General features: G+C 41.4%; 1 protein-coding gene across 2 annotated transcripts; it reads right to left on the reverse strand.

Annotated features, from left to right (window-relative positions):
- Positions 1-686: 686 nt before the first annotated feature.
- On the reverse strand, positions 687-13,429 carry PVALB (parvalbumin). 2 transcript variants are annotated; one of them, XM_049821732.1, is made up of 5 exons: positions 13,366-13,429; positions 9,638-9,705; positions 7,567-7,699; positions 7,044-7,153; positions 687-1,666 (listed from the first exon to the last, which is right to left on the reverse strand). In XM_049821732.1, the coding sequence occupies exons 2-5, from the start codon at positions 9,696-9,698 to the stop codon at positions 1,638-1,640; spliced, it is 333 nt and encodes a 110-aa protein (XP_049677689.1). In that variant the 5' UTR covers positions 9,699-9,705; positions 13,366-13,429; the 3' UTR covers positions 687-1,637. The 2 variants fall into 2 exon arrangements, with proteins under 2 accessions (XP_049677689.1, XP_049677690.1); XM_049821733.1 differs by lacking the exon at positions 13,366-13,429 and adding an exon at positions 10,013-10,031.
- Between the last annotated feature and the right edge of the window lie 3,611 nt (positions 13,430-17,040).

The following is a 17,040-nucleotide window of genomic DNA, read 5'->3' on the forward strand; positions in this document are numbered from 1 at the left end:
TTTGTAGCCCTGTATATTCCTGTAATTACGCTTTATTGCCACTTGAGGTCAGCAGCTGCCGAGAAAAAGAAGTAAATAGACTCGCTTCCTTGCAATCCGTTTTCATTTGCTTTATTTAGAATACTTAAAAATCAATACATTCTTCAGATCCGTATATACATTGTGCAAAACCAAAGCATTTCTTTTGAACGCACAGCAGCTTCAGAAAAAAGTCTTCCTTGTAAGTTACTACAGAGTGAAAATCTAGAATGGTTTAGGGAGTGTATATTGGCTTCCCAGGTAGCACTGGGTAATCGCTGTGGCAGAGAATGGTATTTTGTACAACGTGATGGTGACAGGGTTTCAGCCTTATCTTTTTGTTTATACTAAATTAGTGATAGTAAATCTGAATGGAATAAGGTATTATTGCTGCAGGGAATAGTTTGGAATCTAGAAACAGCAAATATCCTTCCTTTTTATTGCAGTAGTAATCAATGTTCTGTCAAGATGTGGGGAAGATGTTGTCTAAAAGGATTCCCTCCCCCCTCCCTCCCCCCTTTAATCTTTGCTTAAACAAAGCAAAACAAAACAAGATAAAAAGCATGAGCTTGGTGCCAAAGTTACCGAACAGGATTTGGGAAACAAGTAGCTCTTGGCTCTGTCATAGGCTTACTGTTGGCTAGTCATTTCCTTAGCTTGAGTCTCAGTTTCTTCTATGTAACTCAAAGAAAAGATACTCACTTCTCTGGTGAAGTTTTAGGAGAAATGTTTTTTGCTGGGATTTTTTGAGATACTATTTTAACAGTGGGAGTGTCAACAGCAGCATCACACCTGAATCTTGGTGTCCCCTTTCCTGAAATTCATACTGTTGTTTGTTGCAAGTATTCCATTCCTCCTGTCCTAGATAGTTGTGTAACATTGCTAGTAAACATACACTGTGTTTCAGAAGTGACCGCTTTTTAATAGTTTACGAAGTTATCCCCATGCATGATTGGCACCAACTGATATTCCTGTCAAACCTTTTATCCAAAAATCCCCCTGCACCAGGCAAATTTAACAAATGATACAGACAAGAATCAGTTTAGTGATCACCAAAATGCATCAGGGGAGATGTAGGTTAAATATTAGGAAATACTTTTAAGCTATAACGCTGATTAAGTTGAAAGAACAAACTGCCAAATGAAGTTGGGTAATTGCCATCACTAGAGATTTTCCAGGCTATGAGTATGCATCCATTTAGCAGGGATGGCTTAAAAATAATGCAGTCAGTTTTGCCACAGTTCAGAAGTTGGACTGAATGACTCATTATATGCATGTTTTATCCCAAATAATTTTTTAAATTTCTTCCCACTTTACCCTAGCTAGGGATAAAGCAGCAGGGATGTCAGCAAAAAAGAGTAAAATTTTCTCTCAGTGTGTGCCAAGCCTACATGAAATAAGAAACAAGTTATAGTGAGAGAGAATAAAGCCCAGATTGATGTGACCTTTATTATTTTAACAGTGTCTTTCAGCACAATTACAGAGTTGCAGGATTGCAGAGAACAGAGCTGGAGTATAAAATAACATAAATAAATAGAACAGGAGCCAAAGCAGTCAGCAGGAGGTGGTTGGAATTGGGCAGTGAAGGATGGGTGAAGGGTTTGCATTGGTCAAAGCCTTTATGATTCAGCCACCATAGTTGCAAATTCTGGAGAAGGGAAAAATTGTTTTAAAATATTAAAAAAAGAAAATGTAAAGAAGGAGGAAGCATATTAGATTGATTACAGAGTCACTGGTGTAGCAGAAACATCACAATAACAGAAGAACAAAGAAATCCAAGTTAATTAAAGGGAAAGTATGACTTGGGAAATCTTACAGTGAAATGAAAGGATTTTTTGAGGGTTGGGCAGAAATGCTATACATGCGAGATTGTCAAGACTGTCCACCGCTATTCATCTGAAGAACTTGATTAGTTCCCTGTTATTCCTTTGTAAATCTCAATGGGATGAAGGCAAGAACTAGAAATTTAATTTTGCAGTGAGATAAATTTCCTTTATATCAGAGTTTGGCAAAGAGACTCATTAATGAGTCTTTCAGAGTATTCATGTCCCTATATTATAAATATATTACATTTAAACTCAATTTTGTAATGGCAAATTGACTGAAAATGACACATTACAAAAACAGAAGGCTGACACCTACCTACATAGCAATCTTGACCACATTGGTGATAATGAGAAAAATTCCTGTGAGCTTAGAGGGCTGGGATTTTACCCTGTGGCTTTTATTAGTGTTACATCCATAATATTTACATAAATGTATCTATCTGCAGTTTGGGGTTATTTTATGCTTTGGTATATATAATGCCTTTCATAGGGTGATAAAGCACGGAAAAGGCACATTTGTATCCTGGTGAATAGCTGGCTGGCATACTGCACTCTGAATACTCTATTACCCAAGGAGGTTATAATTCCTAACTCCATCTAACCTTGGAGCAGTTACACATGAGAATACCTTGCACAGTTGTGTGTGCCTCAGAGCGTTAAAAATGACAGACTGGAGGGAATCCCAAGAAGGGCAACAAAGACGATAAAAGGATTAGAGAGTATACAGAGAGAGGGGTTTATGGGTTTAACATAATCAGTTGAGAGGAAAATGACAAATAGGGGAGGCAGTCATCTGTAAAGGCTCAAGAGAAAATTATTGAAGTTTGACATAATGAAGAGTAATGTCTTGCAACTGAAAAAAGATAGAAGATGAAAATTAGGCATTTTAAAGAACATTCTAATGTTCAGTGGCAAAATGCTAAACTCTAAACAAGTGAGATCTTTACTGACTGGTGTATGCAAACAGATAGCACTTTTGATGACGTGTCCAAAAACCATGTTGCCAAATGCTGACAAACCAGACTGAGAAATAAAAGCATCAGAGGGTTTAAATGAAATCCAAATTTATCCATCATTTTGAAAGATGTAAATCCAAATTAGGATTAGTGATGCAGATTACTTAAAACCTGTATAAATCCTGTACACGGTGGGTACATAGATCGAAAGTGTTGCAAACTGAATTTAAGAGATAACATAAAGTGCTTGTGATAGAAACCCAGACTATTCTGGGCAGAAAAGGAAAAAGGCTATGATTATTAAATCACTGTGTGAATAAATCCTGCAGAGAGAAACATGAACTCCAATGGATGAAACCTTTCCAAAAGGGAAAACTAACTATGCATATGCTATTAGAACAAGTTGTCATAGTTGCTACAACTAAATTAAATCCTTTTTCTAATAATTTGTATCTACAGAATATATTTGGAAAAGGTAATTCAGATTTGCAGCCAAATATTTTCTAGAATACATTATGATAGTGATATTATCACTTAATGGCAATATATTTCACGGGTACTTTCTGATAGCCAGCAAACCATAAAATATTCCTTCATGCTATATGCTTTATACTTTTTCCAGGATTTTCAATATACTTTAAATATTTTAAAGATCTTCCAGTTGAATAATCTTGTAAACTAGTTCACTATGTATTTTTATATGAAGGTTAGCCCAACCACAGGTGGCTTGTGGAGGCATTGTTACAAAGTGTATTCATATATGCAAAACTTCTGCAATAAAGCACTGTGTATTAGCCCCTGCCTGTTGGTCATTTTTGTAAATGGTTATTGCCCCTGACTGGCCTGTTAGTGAGAGAGTCCTTGTGATTGACTACATCTTCTTTTCCAGTTGTAATTCTCCTTCCAAACAAAATTAAGTTACATCTTTCTTTGCACAAACAACAGTTTTAAATAACAATGATTTAGACTATTTTGTCCTGTAAAATAATTTACTAGCTGTCTTGTGTCAAAGCTCTGACTTAAAAGAAGGCTCTTTCACTATATTCACTATAGTTTAGTAGTATATACCAGCCTAATGCATACCCTGTAGTATTTTACTGAAATAACAGAAATAATTACAGAGAACATGTAGGCTAATGATTTCTCTCATCAGATGGTGTTTTTGATGTTATCTGTACAATAGCAAATCTGTTTAGGAAATTTCATAAGTAATGACTTACGTTACTTTATTTTAGAAGATACAAGAGCACAAAGAGGAATAAGAAAAGAAGGACTTCCAAAAGGTTTTTCTTTTTTGTCATGACTTTTACCTGTGGCAAGGTCATGACTTATCAGTTGTAATTTTGAATGCTTGATGTCTCATTTTTACAACATTTAAAGAAAATAATTGAAACATTTTAAAATATTTGCAGAAGTTGAGCTGTATCAAGAAAAGTTTTTGACTTAGTGGGATAAAAATTTGGATTTGTTCTGTCTATAGTGCATGATCTTTGAAAATTCTCTATGGACTTTCTCAAGTCTATTAATATCAAGAAACTGAAAGGCATGATGTGCATGTCCAGTGCTAATACACAAAATAGATTTAAAAAACCATTGTGAGCAGAAATCTTAATTTTCTTTTCTTCTCTTTCTTATAAACGTTCTCCTGAAGCTGACAGAGCTGCTTCAGCATCACTTCCCAATCCAATCTGGAAGCTAATGTTTGTAGTTTTATTAGGTAACCTGGCCTTGACCTGCAATTTTTTTCAGATTCATCATCTTCTGTTCACATCAGTGGAAGATGTAGGGGGCTTGACATCACACAGAAGATGGTCATGTCTTGCATGGAGAGACTGCAAATTTTCGCCTGTTTGAAACTGGCAGATCAGCCACAAATTACAAATCTTGATTGGACAAGAGGTAAGCTGGTGAAACTACTTCTGAGCTGAACGGTCTTGCAGGAATGATAAAGGTTTAAAGCAGGAGACCTAAGAGAAAATTTGTAATGTGAGACCCTAACTGGAAAAACGCTGATTAGGTTGGGATTAACGTTAGTGATGATGCGTCTGAGAAAGATGGCTCTGTGGTATTAAAAATCCATGAAAATCAGTTCTTACAACTGCTATGGGCTCCTAAGGGACGGCGTTCAAGGGCCATCTAGTGAATTCACATTAACCCCTGTGAAAGGCTGCATGTTTGTGATCATTTAGTGATGTACGAAGTGATGCCTGACAATTCAGTTACAGGGAAACAAACAAATGGTTTGCAACAGAAACACAGCATTGCAATACTGAATATGAATGTGACGTACATTCATGACTTTACATTTTATTTACATAGGCGGTTCTAATCTGGAATTGGATTTATGAACCAAAGGAAAAGCTGGAAAGTACCTGTCATCCTCATCCTTTGGTCACAGTCCCAGCTGTTAATTTGCATGTATTTCAAGCCTTTCTGGTGTAACAATTTACTGTTGGAGTCAAATTTAAGAAATGGGAAAGCAACCAATAATGTTGTACAGTAGGGATATGGCCAGAAGAATCAAAAAAAAAAGCCCTTCATTCTATTCTCATTATTGAGTATAAATTCAGAGTAATTCCAGTTCAAAGTTAAGGAAGGGTAAAAGCTGCAGAAGAAAGAGATAAGGAGAAGAGGCATTTCATACTGCTTTATTACAATGTACTGGCTTTCAGGCATTGTTTCAACTTTTTTTTTTTTAAGTTATGGCCAATCATAAATAAAAAAGTTAATGCTGTATTCTTTTGTGTAAGCCAAAATCATTCTGCAATATAGTTCTTTTATTCCAATTGATGCTGCTTTTGTTTTGCAGCCTTCTGGGAATAATTGAAAATAACTGATACGAGATTGGTGGATCAGCTGTAAGCTTACTTACCTGAATCAAGTTTTCTTCTGAAAATCTTGCCCACTGATCTTAGTACCACTGCCACTAATTTTAATGGGAATAAGGAGGACCCATATAATAAAGCATATGAAATTTCAAATAATGACACACTCATTGGGTTTAGTAGCACTGCTAAAGTTTAGCAGGAACTTCCCCTACATGCTTCGCAGCTGTTCCTCTGCAACCATAATATGATCTGAGAAATTAAGAGTCTTCAGTCTAGAAACAGGGTTATAGTCACTGATAATGCCAGTGCACTATGAACAGACAGTTTAGCTAATATATCACCTGACTAATATGTCAGTGTCTGATTTTGTGTGTCATTTTTTCAGCTTCTAAATTAGGAGACTATGTTAGTTGCATTTTGCTTTTTATTCCTTTTTTAATTTTTTTTTTTTTTTTTTGGAAACAATGATTTTTACAAATCCCAGAGATCACGTAAGACAGAGAGATAGGAGGGTTTTTAGATATTTTTCAGATTTCAACCTATCATATGGCTTATCAATATGGTGAAAACTTAGCAATTGCCTGCTAGGTGATTCAGTACCCTGGCCACAAACTTCTGCTACTACCTCCTGCAATGAAGAAAGATTTAATTCAGAAATGCATCTCTTCATGCCTCTTCCAGTGTGTCTCAGGGATACAGAAAGAGGAAAAAGGAGAAATTTTGTATGTGGGCTACTTTGATTCATCCCAAGGGGGAATAGAAAACAGCAGTAATTTTTTAAGCAATGCTGTGAGAGGAAAAGTTGTTCTTTTCTTGTAGTTCTTGTATTTAGTAGAAGGGAATGACAAGCTTTCTTAGCTGTGAAGACCCACATAAACTCTAGCAAAAGCTGGATGGACAGTTATTGTATAGAAATTCTGTAGCAGACTGACGGTACTTTGAATTTTAAAAGCATCGCTTTGCTAAGTCGTGCATTACTTTCCTATTTACTAATCATCAAGCAGAAACGCTGGTACTCAGCTTTTTTTCTTTGTCTTTTCTAAGCTTTATAGTCAAGCCTGGGTCTTTGAACTCTCAGTGTCCTGATCCTCTCCCCACTGAAATCAGAAAAATTAAACTAAATGAAGTAGAAGTTGGACTGGTACTTAGTCCTGTACTATAGAGTTGTAGTGTGCCTTAACTATATCTCGGTTTCTGTAAACTCTTGCCCCCTCTAGTGTCAGAACTCGGCTGCTGTTTCCCCTAAAGCCTGCAAGCAAGGTATGGCAAATGTAGCAGGACTTGGTATTTCATAAAATCCAAATTGTGCCCTTCAGAAGGTCACAGCCCCCAGTGATTCCTAGATTTCCTCAGTTCTTGTATGCAAGAGTAATATTCGATTGTTACTGTCAAAGTTTACTCCTCTAATCACATACCATCAGCGCCGATTTTACCATCACCATCCTTATCTCCAGCAGCCAGAAGAGCTTTCGTTTCTTTGTCTGATAGGTCTCTTCCATCTGGGGTAAAGCCCTTCAGTACAAACCTAAAGAGGAGGCATGGAAAAAAAGAAAGTTTTTATTCCAGAACAGTTTTACTTTGTATTTATTTGTACCACTACTTTGATATGTGAGTTGGAATCCAGGGCTGTATCTTCTGTTGTTGACCTTCTTTAACATTCAGGAGGAGCGCTTTACTCTGAAACTGCATTTGACTGGAGAACTATCTGTAAGGTATTGATCATTCATGTGTTCCAGGGATCCTGCAATAAAAGTTACAACTAGCTACATCCAACACACTTTAAATCATATAATCAGCAAACAACTGATTATTGCACACAAATACTAGTCAAGAGATTGAATTGTATGCAAATACCTAGAGTCTTGTAAAAAAAAAAAGAAAACAGGAGATTAGACTCTTAAGGCGAGGTTATTTGAGAAAGGACGTATCTTTACTTACTTTAATTCTTCCTCTTCAATGAAGCCACTTCGATCTTTATCAAGAATATGGAAAACCTTTTTCACATCTTCTGGGCTCTTCTTTTTCAGTCCTACCATCTCGAAAAACTTCTTGTAGTTAAAAGATTCAGCCGCTATAGGAGATGAAAAGCCAGAGAACTGCTTACAAAAATCATTGAAACATATACCAACACATACCCGTAGTTTTCTGCCATACTGCTGGGTGTCCTACCCTGGGAGGCACAGTCGAGCGCAGCTCTGGTAGGAGCTAGATGTGCGCATTGTAATCGTCCACGCTTCACAGACACTCATTGAAATAAACAAAGGGGGAGAGGGGCAGTGTCTCCGTTTTGCAGGGAGAGCTGAGCTACAGAGGGATGGAGACTTGCCCAAGGTCACACAGGAAGTCTGTGATAGTGTTGGGAGCTGAAGTCTAACCTGCTTGGTCTCATTTCAGTGCCTTACCGCCCCCTCCCCCCCCCCCCCCTTTTTTTTTTTTTTGCTAAGTTTTACGCTAAAACAGCCATCTGAGAGCAGACTGTGACTATTAGATCGCTGTCACTTTTTGACATTTCCAGCCCTGGAAAAAAACAACCCGCTTTTGCTCAACCATGGAGCCTTGCACTGATGAGGAGTGTTCCGGAGCACATGGCTATTTCCTGAAGACTTACTAGAAATCAGTGTTGCATTTCGACCGCTAAAGGTATGTGCAGTCGTGATTCGCAAGCTCAGATGCTGCAAGGGAGTGCTGTACTGTACGCTGCCTGCAAGACCTTGTGAGGCACGATCGCCGGGGCGGGGGGGGGGGGGGGAACCCCCGAGCCCTTGAAATCGGAGCCGAGATAAATGAGTTTACCTGCTCCACCTCTCCCGTCCTTTACCGCACCCGCTTTTGTCCCGCCCCTGTAGCCTAAGGACTGTGGTGTGGATTAGAAATCCAATACAGTGACCTCCAAAACGTGCTATGGACTTTTTTTTTTCCTTCCCCATGCATCCTTATTCCCGCCGCAGCTTTTCCTATTACATAAAATTAAGGAGGCTCAGTCCTTCGGGATCTGCCTGACTGAGATCTGTCATTAGTTGCTGCTAATTGCATCTGCTCCGGGACTCGGAGATGGCCCTAGAACAATGGAAGCTAATGAGAAAAACAGCTGCTGGATCGAGCAAAGCAGTTTGTTGGTCCCTTCAACTCCCCGGCTGCTGAGTTTAGTCGGGCTCAGCGGGTTTTGCGCTTCTGTCTGTTTGGGAAGGTCATCGCACAGACCAGGGCAGAAAGAGGCGGCTCTCCTGGGTGGTGCGATCAGGCAGGTAGTTTGGGGGGAAGGGGAGAGATAATGTGCATCCTGGAGCAGGATTTCTGGCGTTTCTTTGAGAGCAACCTTAACTACTTGAATCTCTGTAAGCACGAAGAGGGTTTGCTGTCAGTTTAGGGGTCACGATGAATTAGAGGGGTAGGGACTATCCGAAACCCGGAGGAGTCTGAGAGGGAAGTATGGACCGCTGCAGCCATTCGTCCTGCAGAAAGCTTCTGCAGTCAAGCAGTGCACCCACTTGCTCTACTGTTGCCTTCTGCTCCATCCTGAAAAGCAAAGCCCACCCGGGGACTCCAGCATAGGAAGTGGGAAAAGAGCAGTTTCTCATGTCCTTGAAATGAGAAACAGCAGTTCTGTAATACCTGAAACTGAATGGCAGGGGGGAGAGGGAAGCTGCTGACATCCACGGCTGACTTCCCTATCCCACATCAAGATATAATCCCCCCTGGTTCTGCGAGGGTTTTGTTCCTTTTGAAAGTATCCTCTCGGTAGAAGCAAAGTCTGTCTGCAGTTACTGCTTGCCTTCCTTTAAAATAAATACTTCACCTCCGTAATGTGCAGGGCAACTTTGCTGAGGATGCAGCCCTGTACTTGATAAACCTGTCAGGCTTTCACTGCACTTCTGAAAACGCGTCCTCCTTTGATATTTTGTCTAGTCGTATCCTCTAATCTTCCCTGAGCTTAAATAAATGCACTGCTATCCTAAGCTGAAGAGACGAAAGAGGGGAAAAGAGGAGGGGAAAAAAAAAAGGCACTCACCTGAAAAGGCTCCCACAGCCTTCTTGATATCCTCAGCGCTGAGCACATCAGTCATAGCCATCCTGCAACTGTTTGAACAGGGAAGCAAGTGCGAAAAGATTAAAAAGTGCTTTTCTCATCATTTCTGCTCATATGACCAAAGCTGCAGTGCTGTGTGGGGATGGCACACCGGGAGAGGCTGGACCCGAGCCAGCTCTATAGCTCTGCGTGGATAAGTGCCATGGGCTGTCGCTCTCCAGTTTGCAGAGCACCAAGTAGTCCACAGACGCGAGGGTTTGGCTAAAAGAGAGGGTATGGGGATGCCTTTGCGGGGACAGGGGTGGGGGAAGATGGGAGTGGGGGTCGCTCCCTGGGAGGTTGGAGCCTAAGCCTTACTGGAGCAGTGCCAGAGTCTGTCGTGATACTGGCTGGAGAAAGAGTTGTGCCAAGGTCAAGTTCTCGGGTGCGGTGGAAGAGCTGGTGGTGCAGAGCAGAGCCTTTTCCTTTAGTAAGTCAGGACGAGCTTTACCAGTTCCATTCGGTGATGAGTAAGGAACTGCAGCATATGCCAAGCTTCAAGCTGCTCTTGAGGTCGGGAGGCAAGTGTAATGTAGCTTTTGAACATTACCGTTCAAACACTTGAAACATCCCCCTTCTCCCTCCCCCCTCCCCTTCACACACATACTCTTTTTAGACCTCGTTTCTTTTGGGCCAGTCCATATTAAGCATCATCCTCACTGAATTAATTATCACATCCCTGCGAATCCTACAGATCCCGTTTGTAATGCACAATATGCTGCAGAATCTTCCACGATATGATATGGGAAACGAGGTGCGGGGTGACAACATGCTCGTGCGGAGTTCCTGTGCAGCGGTGGGCTTCTCAGGCGGGACCGGGCACTTCCCGACATCATCAGAAAAGATTTGAGAATTGTAATGTTATTTTCTAGGGTTGTTTTTTTTGCCAAGGACCTGTGCCCATTTTTCACATGAAATATGGCAAGCAGTCCAACTCGTTCTCGGAGTTTGGGCAGGAGCCATTAGACTGAGATAGCGCAGGTTAGGGCCCAGTAGTAGGGCAGATCTCTGCAGGAGCTTTGGCATCTCTGCCTCAGGAAAGACGGGGGAGGGCAGAGCAGTGGCAGCGAGATCCCCACGCTGCCATCAACGGGTACAGCCCGATCCTGCTGACGCAATTGCACCCTTATCCTGAGCGGGGACCGCGAGAGAGCGGCCTCACCAAGGAGGGGGCTGCTGCAGAAACTCAGCTCGCTCTGACAGTAATTCCTTGGCGCTTTTAAAAGTTCGAGCCCCCATCCTTTTCTCCCCGGCCCAAGTTGAGCTGTAACGGGTGAGTCATTAGCATGCCACTGAGCGCAGAAGGATGGAGGAGGAGGTGACATTGGGGTGTCCCCCTCCCCCTCCCTTTTTTTCCCCCTTTTCTTTTTTAAACAAGGACTCTTCACTGTGGGAGGGACTGTCGTTTTTCTCTCGTTGGAACATCACCCATCACGCCATTTCCGTGTATTTCCTGAGGTACAAGAGAGGCTTAGTTTTCACCAAGGACAAACAAGGAGACAGATGGGGGAGCTGAATCCCTCTCCCTAGGTTGAACGCATCTTTCCCTGATCTACAAGGAAAGAGGAGCTGTGCGCTAGGATGCTGACCCGAGATGAACTGCAGCCCCACAGAAGGGCTTCGAGCACCTTCCCACAGGGGCAGTTCTAGCCCAGTTGCCCTGTTTTGGAGCTGGGAGGTGAAAGGGTGCAGTACAGAGAGTACTCGGGTCTCTTGCTTTAGCGGAGTTCAGCTCGGAGAACCAAGCTGAAAAAGCCTGGTGTAGCACAGGTTAAAAGCCAATCATTAGTCTGTTTTAGGTGAAGTGTAGACCCATCGGTATTTACAAGAGAAACGAATGTGCACGATCTTATGTAATTGGTGTCCCTTTACTTTTCCTTAACTGGCGGAAGAGAGAAGAGTCCCTTCTTGTTTCCAGTGCAGACACCTCTGGCCTGATACGACATTGCTGTCCGCTTCCCTGCTTTGCCAAGTTCAGCATCGGTGCAGCCTGCAAAGGAGCTGGGCCTCAGTCTCCCCGGTTTCTTTTCTTTCTGACGAACCTTTTGCAAACCCATTGCTGAGGCATTGTCGCTCTCGGAGCCACAAGAGCCTCCTTTTAGCTCCCTAAAAACAGGAACGCTCCTGACCATCGGCCAGTGAAGATGCTGTCATTGCGGGTGACTCGTGTTTCGGTGTCAACCCCGCTCTGCTGACAGTGCAGAGCACATTTGGAAGGCTGCCCTCGGAGGGAACTCAAGCCGGGAGCTGGCAGAGGCAATGCGCAGGGCTGCCTGCTGTGCTGGCAGACACCGATCAGGTTAACTAGCCTCATGCCAAGCAAACCGGCCAGAGGCGCGTCGTTACCCAGCGTGGGAGGCCCATTCCGTGCCCCTGTCCTGGGGCTGGGAGCCTGGTAGGTCCCTCCACATCCCTAACGATGCGCGAACTGCCCCGCTTTCCCTCGTCATCGGATCTGTCAGGCTGCTATGGCCTAATAATGCTGTGAAGGCGAAAAGTGAGAGGCGCCAGAAAAACGAGGCTTCAGATCAGGTGGAGCCATTCCTATAGCGTAAATAACATTTCTCCCGGCTTCCCGTCCCCTGTTCCTAAGTGGAGAGGCCGTACCATCCATGGCCAGAAGAGTGAAAGCAACGACAATACAGGTTTACGAAGGGGAGAGTTGGGGTCTAACATGGATGAGTGGCCGAGGCCTGTCTCTAATCTCAGCAGTGCATATGTTTTAAGGACAGCTAGCAATCTTCTAGAAGCTTTTAATCACCAAGCTTTAGTCAAAACTGTTATGTTATTCTAATGTAAAAGGCGTTTCACGAATTGGCAGTTTCACGCTCGACCCTTCACCTTTTTCTCATCATCCCTGTGAGATGAATGACGCGTTTTTCTTTATTTCTGAGATTTTGCCAATTTTCCTGCCCGAACTATTTGCAAAATCCACACCGTGGAATTTCCAAGTTGTCTGCACAGAAGCTTTCATATAGATCAACTCCCCCTTCCACCAGCACCAGAATGATGATATTCTTACTAAGTAAACGATTAAGTAAATTAAGTAGAAATCAACCCGCCCTTGTCAAAAGCAAACAATTCAGGGAGAATTTCATGAACAGCGAGAAGCCCCCCACGCCAAAACTTGAAGCAGAAAGCCGGGGGTCCTTTGCAAAACAGGGTGACGCATTGCCTTTATCTTCCTAATCGCCACACCAAAGAGAGCAACTTCATTCCATCGCTTACGATCGTCTGTGCATAAAGAGAGATGTCATTTCTGAAGGGGTTTTTTTTGCCTTTGGTTCACAACTGAGCATTTCAATAAATTCTGTTCTCTGAGTCCTTGCTCCTGTTCTCGTTCACTTTCTCCCCTCCCCTTCCCTGTTATTTCCATTTTCTCACTTTCTCCCCTCCTTTTCTCCTTATTGCCCCTCATTGTGTTAACACATTTCCTCCTTTTAATGGCCATTTCTTCTCCTTTGGAGTCTTCTCTGTGGGAAGCCATGCCTCACTGTTTGGGAGATTTGCACCTCTGTGTCTCTGGGCTTTTGTTTGTGGGAAGGGGGATAGGGTCAGAGCGATGGAAGATATCCTTATCTGCTTTCCTTCAGGCGAACATCCTGGGTTCCTGCCAGGAGCAGGCGAATCTACGTTTGCTGTGGAAGTTTGAACATTTTCTTGCTACTTACCTTTTGGATCTCTCCTAAGCACGCTTGAAAAGGGTGTTAGATATGGAGGTGGTCAAAAAGAGGTGGAACTCAGGGTAGGAAACCCACTTATATAATCTCTCTTGCTCTCTCTATTTTTGGCAGGTGATGCCCACTCCTCACTGGTATCAGATATTCAGGGATTTTGGTGGCGGTGTCACATTTATCCTTCCCTTAACTTATCAAGAAACACTATTAATAATCCTTGGCGCTCACCTTCCCCTGGCTGTGAAAACCTATTACCTCGGCAAACTGGCGGTCTGCTGGAAACTCCATTGTTACGGGGGGAGGCAGGTGATGTGAATGAACTATTTGGGGGCAAATAGGTGCTTCATCTTTCATCAGATGCAGGTGGCATCGGGGAGATCACAATGTATCAGGAGGTTCAGTTTGAGAGATGGGAGCCTGCTCAGAAGGAAGGGAATAGGAAGATGCAACCTCCTCATCAGAGTGGGGGAAAGTGAAGACACGCTTAGGAGTTTGTCCTTTTCTCTCTTTAGCCCTGGCAGATACTACTCGAAACGAGAGAACAGCTGTAAACTGCCTCCTGCACCCAAAGCTGCAACATTCAGCTTTACTTCTTGGCCTTGAAGGAAGGCAGAAATATTTTTTCCTGCAGGTAACAGCAAACTCAGTTGTGTAATTCTGGTTGCTCACACTTAAAGGCGGATAAAAAAAAAAAATCTCCATTCTGGGCTGCATTGGGCAAGGCGCTGTAGAAGTCTAAAAAATTTACAACCTGAGCTTTCTTAGGAGAGGCGGGGCATTGTAAATGAAGAGAAACTATACATACAGTCATAATACATTGACTGTAACCTTTTCAGCATATAAATTCTCTTTATGCTGAGTTGCTCATTCCAGGCAAAGACACTTTTGAAGACACCTCTATTTTTACTCTGTCAAGCAATAATAACAACAATAAAAATGCCATTGAGACCTATTTGCCATTCTGTAATCCATCTGGGGATGCTTTTCCTGATACTTAATGTTTTTCTGGCAAGAGGAAACATTTTATAAAGGACTATGAATCGCATTTATCTGGAGTATATCTGTGAGTAAAAAAAAATCTTTTCTGTTTCAGGACTCAAACCCAACAGTTCTTAGGTTAAAAAGCAACCAAGGCTGTTGTGATACAACTGAAATTGTCTTTTGGGAAAGGCGGGTGCTGGAAAAGGGAGATTTGGTTTTTTCTAGCTTGATTAATTGATCCTAGAAGGGAGGAAAGCTAATTGAGCTATTTGTGGGATAAGAATATTTTAAAATGTTTCTTTATTGCCAGTATCATTTTGATGCTGAGTTCTGTGATAAATTGGAAATTCTCCAGCAGCTTTAGATAATTTCTGAAGAGGAAGCTTTATTGAATCAAACATGACAAAGGTTAATTCAATCAGTTTAATGTTCTCTCTCTTATTTATTAGACTTCCTGTAGTGGTTTTTGAATTTTCAGTGTGCTACAGTAGTAGGGGAAGTAATACTACTTTTCAGGTAGCCTCCTTTATTTCTCACAAAGACTGTGTCTGTGCCCTAGCTCAGAGCAGGTGAGACTTTGTATTTACTTACAGTGTGAGATAGCTGACTCTTGTGGGTCCAAATGTTTCAACCAACTGATGTGTTGCCTTTGGAACAGTATGATTCATAGTGTGCTGTTCACTAAATTCAGTGATGTGGGGTTTGCATTACACTTTCACATAAAATATACTCTTGATGTAGTACCAAGATTAGATTCTGGTTTAGAGATACCAGTATCTTGTGGTTGTTTGCTGGATGCTCTATTTCCATTTGGTAGCTGGCAGAACAACTTTTCTCTTTTACCTTCTTCTGGCAGCTTAGAGAGGATAAGGATTGTTAGGACTGTCTTTTTGGCTACTGGAGTGTGACTTCCATTTCTGTCTGCTCCATTGGAATGAGTGCATTTGTCTGCTGGTGAAAGGAGAGCCAGTGCAGGGCTAGTCATTGTGATTCCTCTGTGTAATTCAGCCATGTGAAAGAAATCCTGATTAGTGGAAATCCGTTCTTATCCTTTTAGTTAGTTCCTAAGGCTTATTTACAAAGAGAGAAGCAGATTTATGACCTCATCAGGCATACAGTGAGGTCTTTGTTACATGTCAAGTATTTAATTCATTAAAAGGGGTTTTGTTGTTGGGTTTTTTTTGTGGTATGAATACTACCATCAAAATCTGACACTTCTAGGCTATTCGTACAAATCTGCCTGAAGCAAAAGTGTTGTGGCAACAGGATCACTGAGAGTTCACCTATGTGAAGTGACAGAATTTAGGAAGGAAGTTTGTGTTACTGCACTCATCAGTTTCAGTAATGTGGTTACATATTTGCTATCATCTCAGTCAGGTTCATTCAGGAAAAGATTAGGACTGGGCTTTCCCTTTAGGATACATATATACTACAGAGTTAATTGGGATGCTCATCCATTATAATTTCTTTTTCTCTTTCCCACCACACATAAACAACTTTAATCTGAATAATAAGGTGCTCCAGGTCCATATCAGCCAATGTACCATAAATTTTTGATGTTATCATCATAGTGCTAGCATAGCACTTTAAAAAGAAAGCTTGTCCTGCTGCTATCTCCCATGTCTAGTACATGTGTTGTGACAAGCAACTTCAGTCTTCAGGGATACCAGTCAGCCATCTTTCACTCGCTGTGCATTTCTTTTCCTACTTAGTTGTTAAAGAAGCCATATGACTTCCTTTATTTGAAAGCATATTCTAAAATTTAGAGGTTTCATAAGAAATGTTTCTTGGTCGCCAGTTAAAATTTCTCTTACATATTTTCATCTCATCAATATTTCAAATAAGTCTCTGGACCAGCCATCTTTTTTCACTGTCATCTTGGTGCTTATGCCTTTCATTTGATTTTACAAACAGTTATAATATCCTCCAGTCCTTGGGTTAGCCAACCTATATAGAATTATTTATTTTACATCTTTTCTCATGAATCAGCCTCTCTAGACCTGTAATCATTTTTTCTTACTTGTTTTTGGTATTCTTTTGATTTTGTTGGCATCTTCTTGGTATTGTGGTGCCCAGCATAATATGGAGTTTCTTTGCTGTCTGAGCTTGTAGAGTGTTCTAAAGTATCTATTATAGTCTCCAACCTGTTATATAAGACAAGAATGACAAATTAGGTTGAATTTGCTGCAGTCCAAGATGTATATACAATCTAGTACCCATCCACATTGCATTTTGATTTGGAAAGAATTCATGCAACAGTTTAAAGTCTTTTTAAAAATATTTTGTATTCAATAATTAAGTATTAAATGTATTAAAATATTTTGATTAAAAACATTTTGAAGCGTTTTATATCCAACATTCATTATATAGGAACTCCTTCATTTTCCTCTAAGGCAAAGCTCAGTGCTGGTCTCACCTATGTTTAGAGGCAGGATAGAAATCCTTACAATGGCAGTATTTTCTTTGGTGTTTTTCCTGTAAGTTATGATATAAATGTATGTTTCTTCCTCCTGCTATCAGACTTGCCCCTTCTTACAAGGTCCTAGCTATATTGTCCTCTTTCATCTTCTTAGAAAAGGAAGAAATATCACATTGCTATCCTTAGCTGAAATGACATGCTGTAGGTGCTCTGTATAACTATAAGCTATACAATGCTGTGATTCAGGATTCCAGAAACCCTGTACCAAA

The sequence above is a fragment of the Accipiter gentilis genome, chromosome 18 (genome assembly GCF_929443795.1).
Source record: "Accipiter gentilis chromosome 18, bAccGen1.1, whole genome shotgun sequence".
Lineage (NCBI taxonomy): Eukaryota > Metazoa > Chordata > Aves > Accipitriformes > Accipitridae > Astur > Astur gentilis.

Excerpts from the sequence above, each read along its gene's own strand:
- PVALB (XM_049821732.1), bottom strand. The coding sequence starts at position 9,698 with ATGGCTATGACTGATGTGCTCAGCGCTGAGGATATCAAGAAGGCTGTG. Across the intron at positions 7,700-9,637 it reads GGCTGTGGGAGCCTTTTCAG|CGGCTGAATCTTTTAACTAC; the intron begins GTGAGTGCCTTT and ends CATCTCCTATAG. Across the intron at positions 1,667-7,043 it reads TGGTAAAATCGGCGCTGATG|AATTTGCAACTATGGTGGCT; the intron begins GTATGTGATTAG and ends TCCCTTCTCCAG.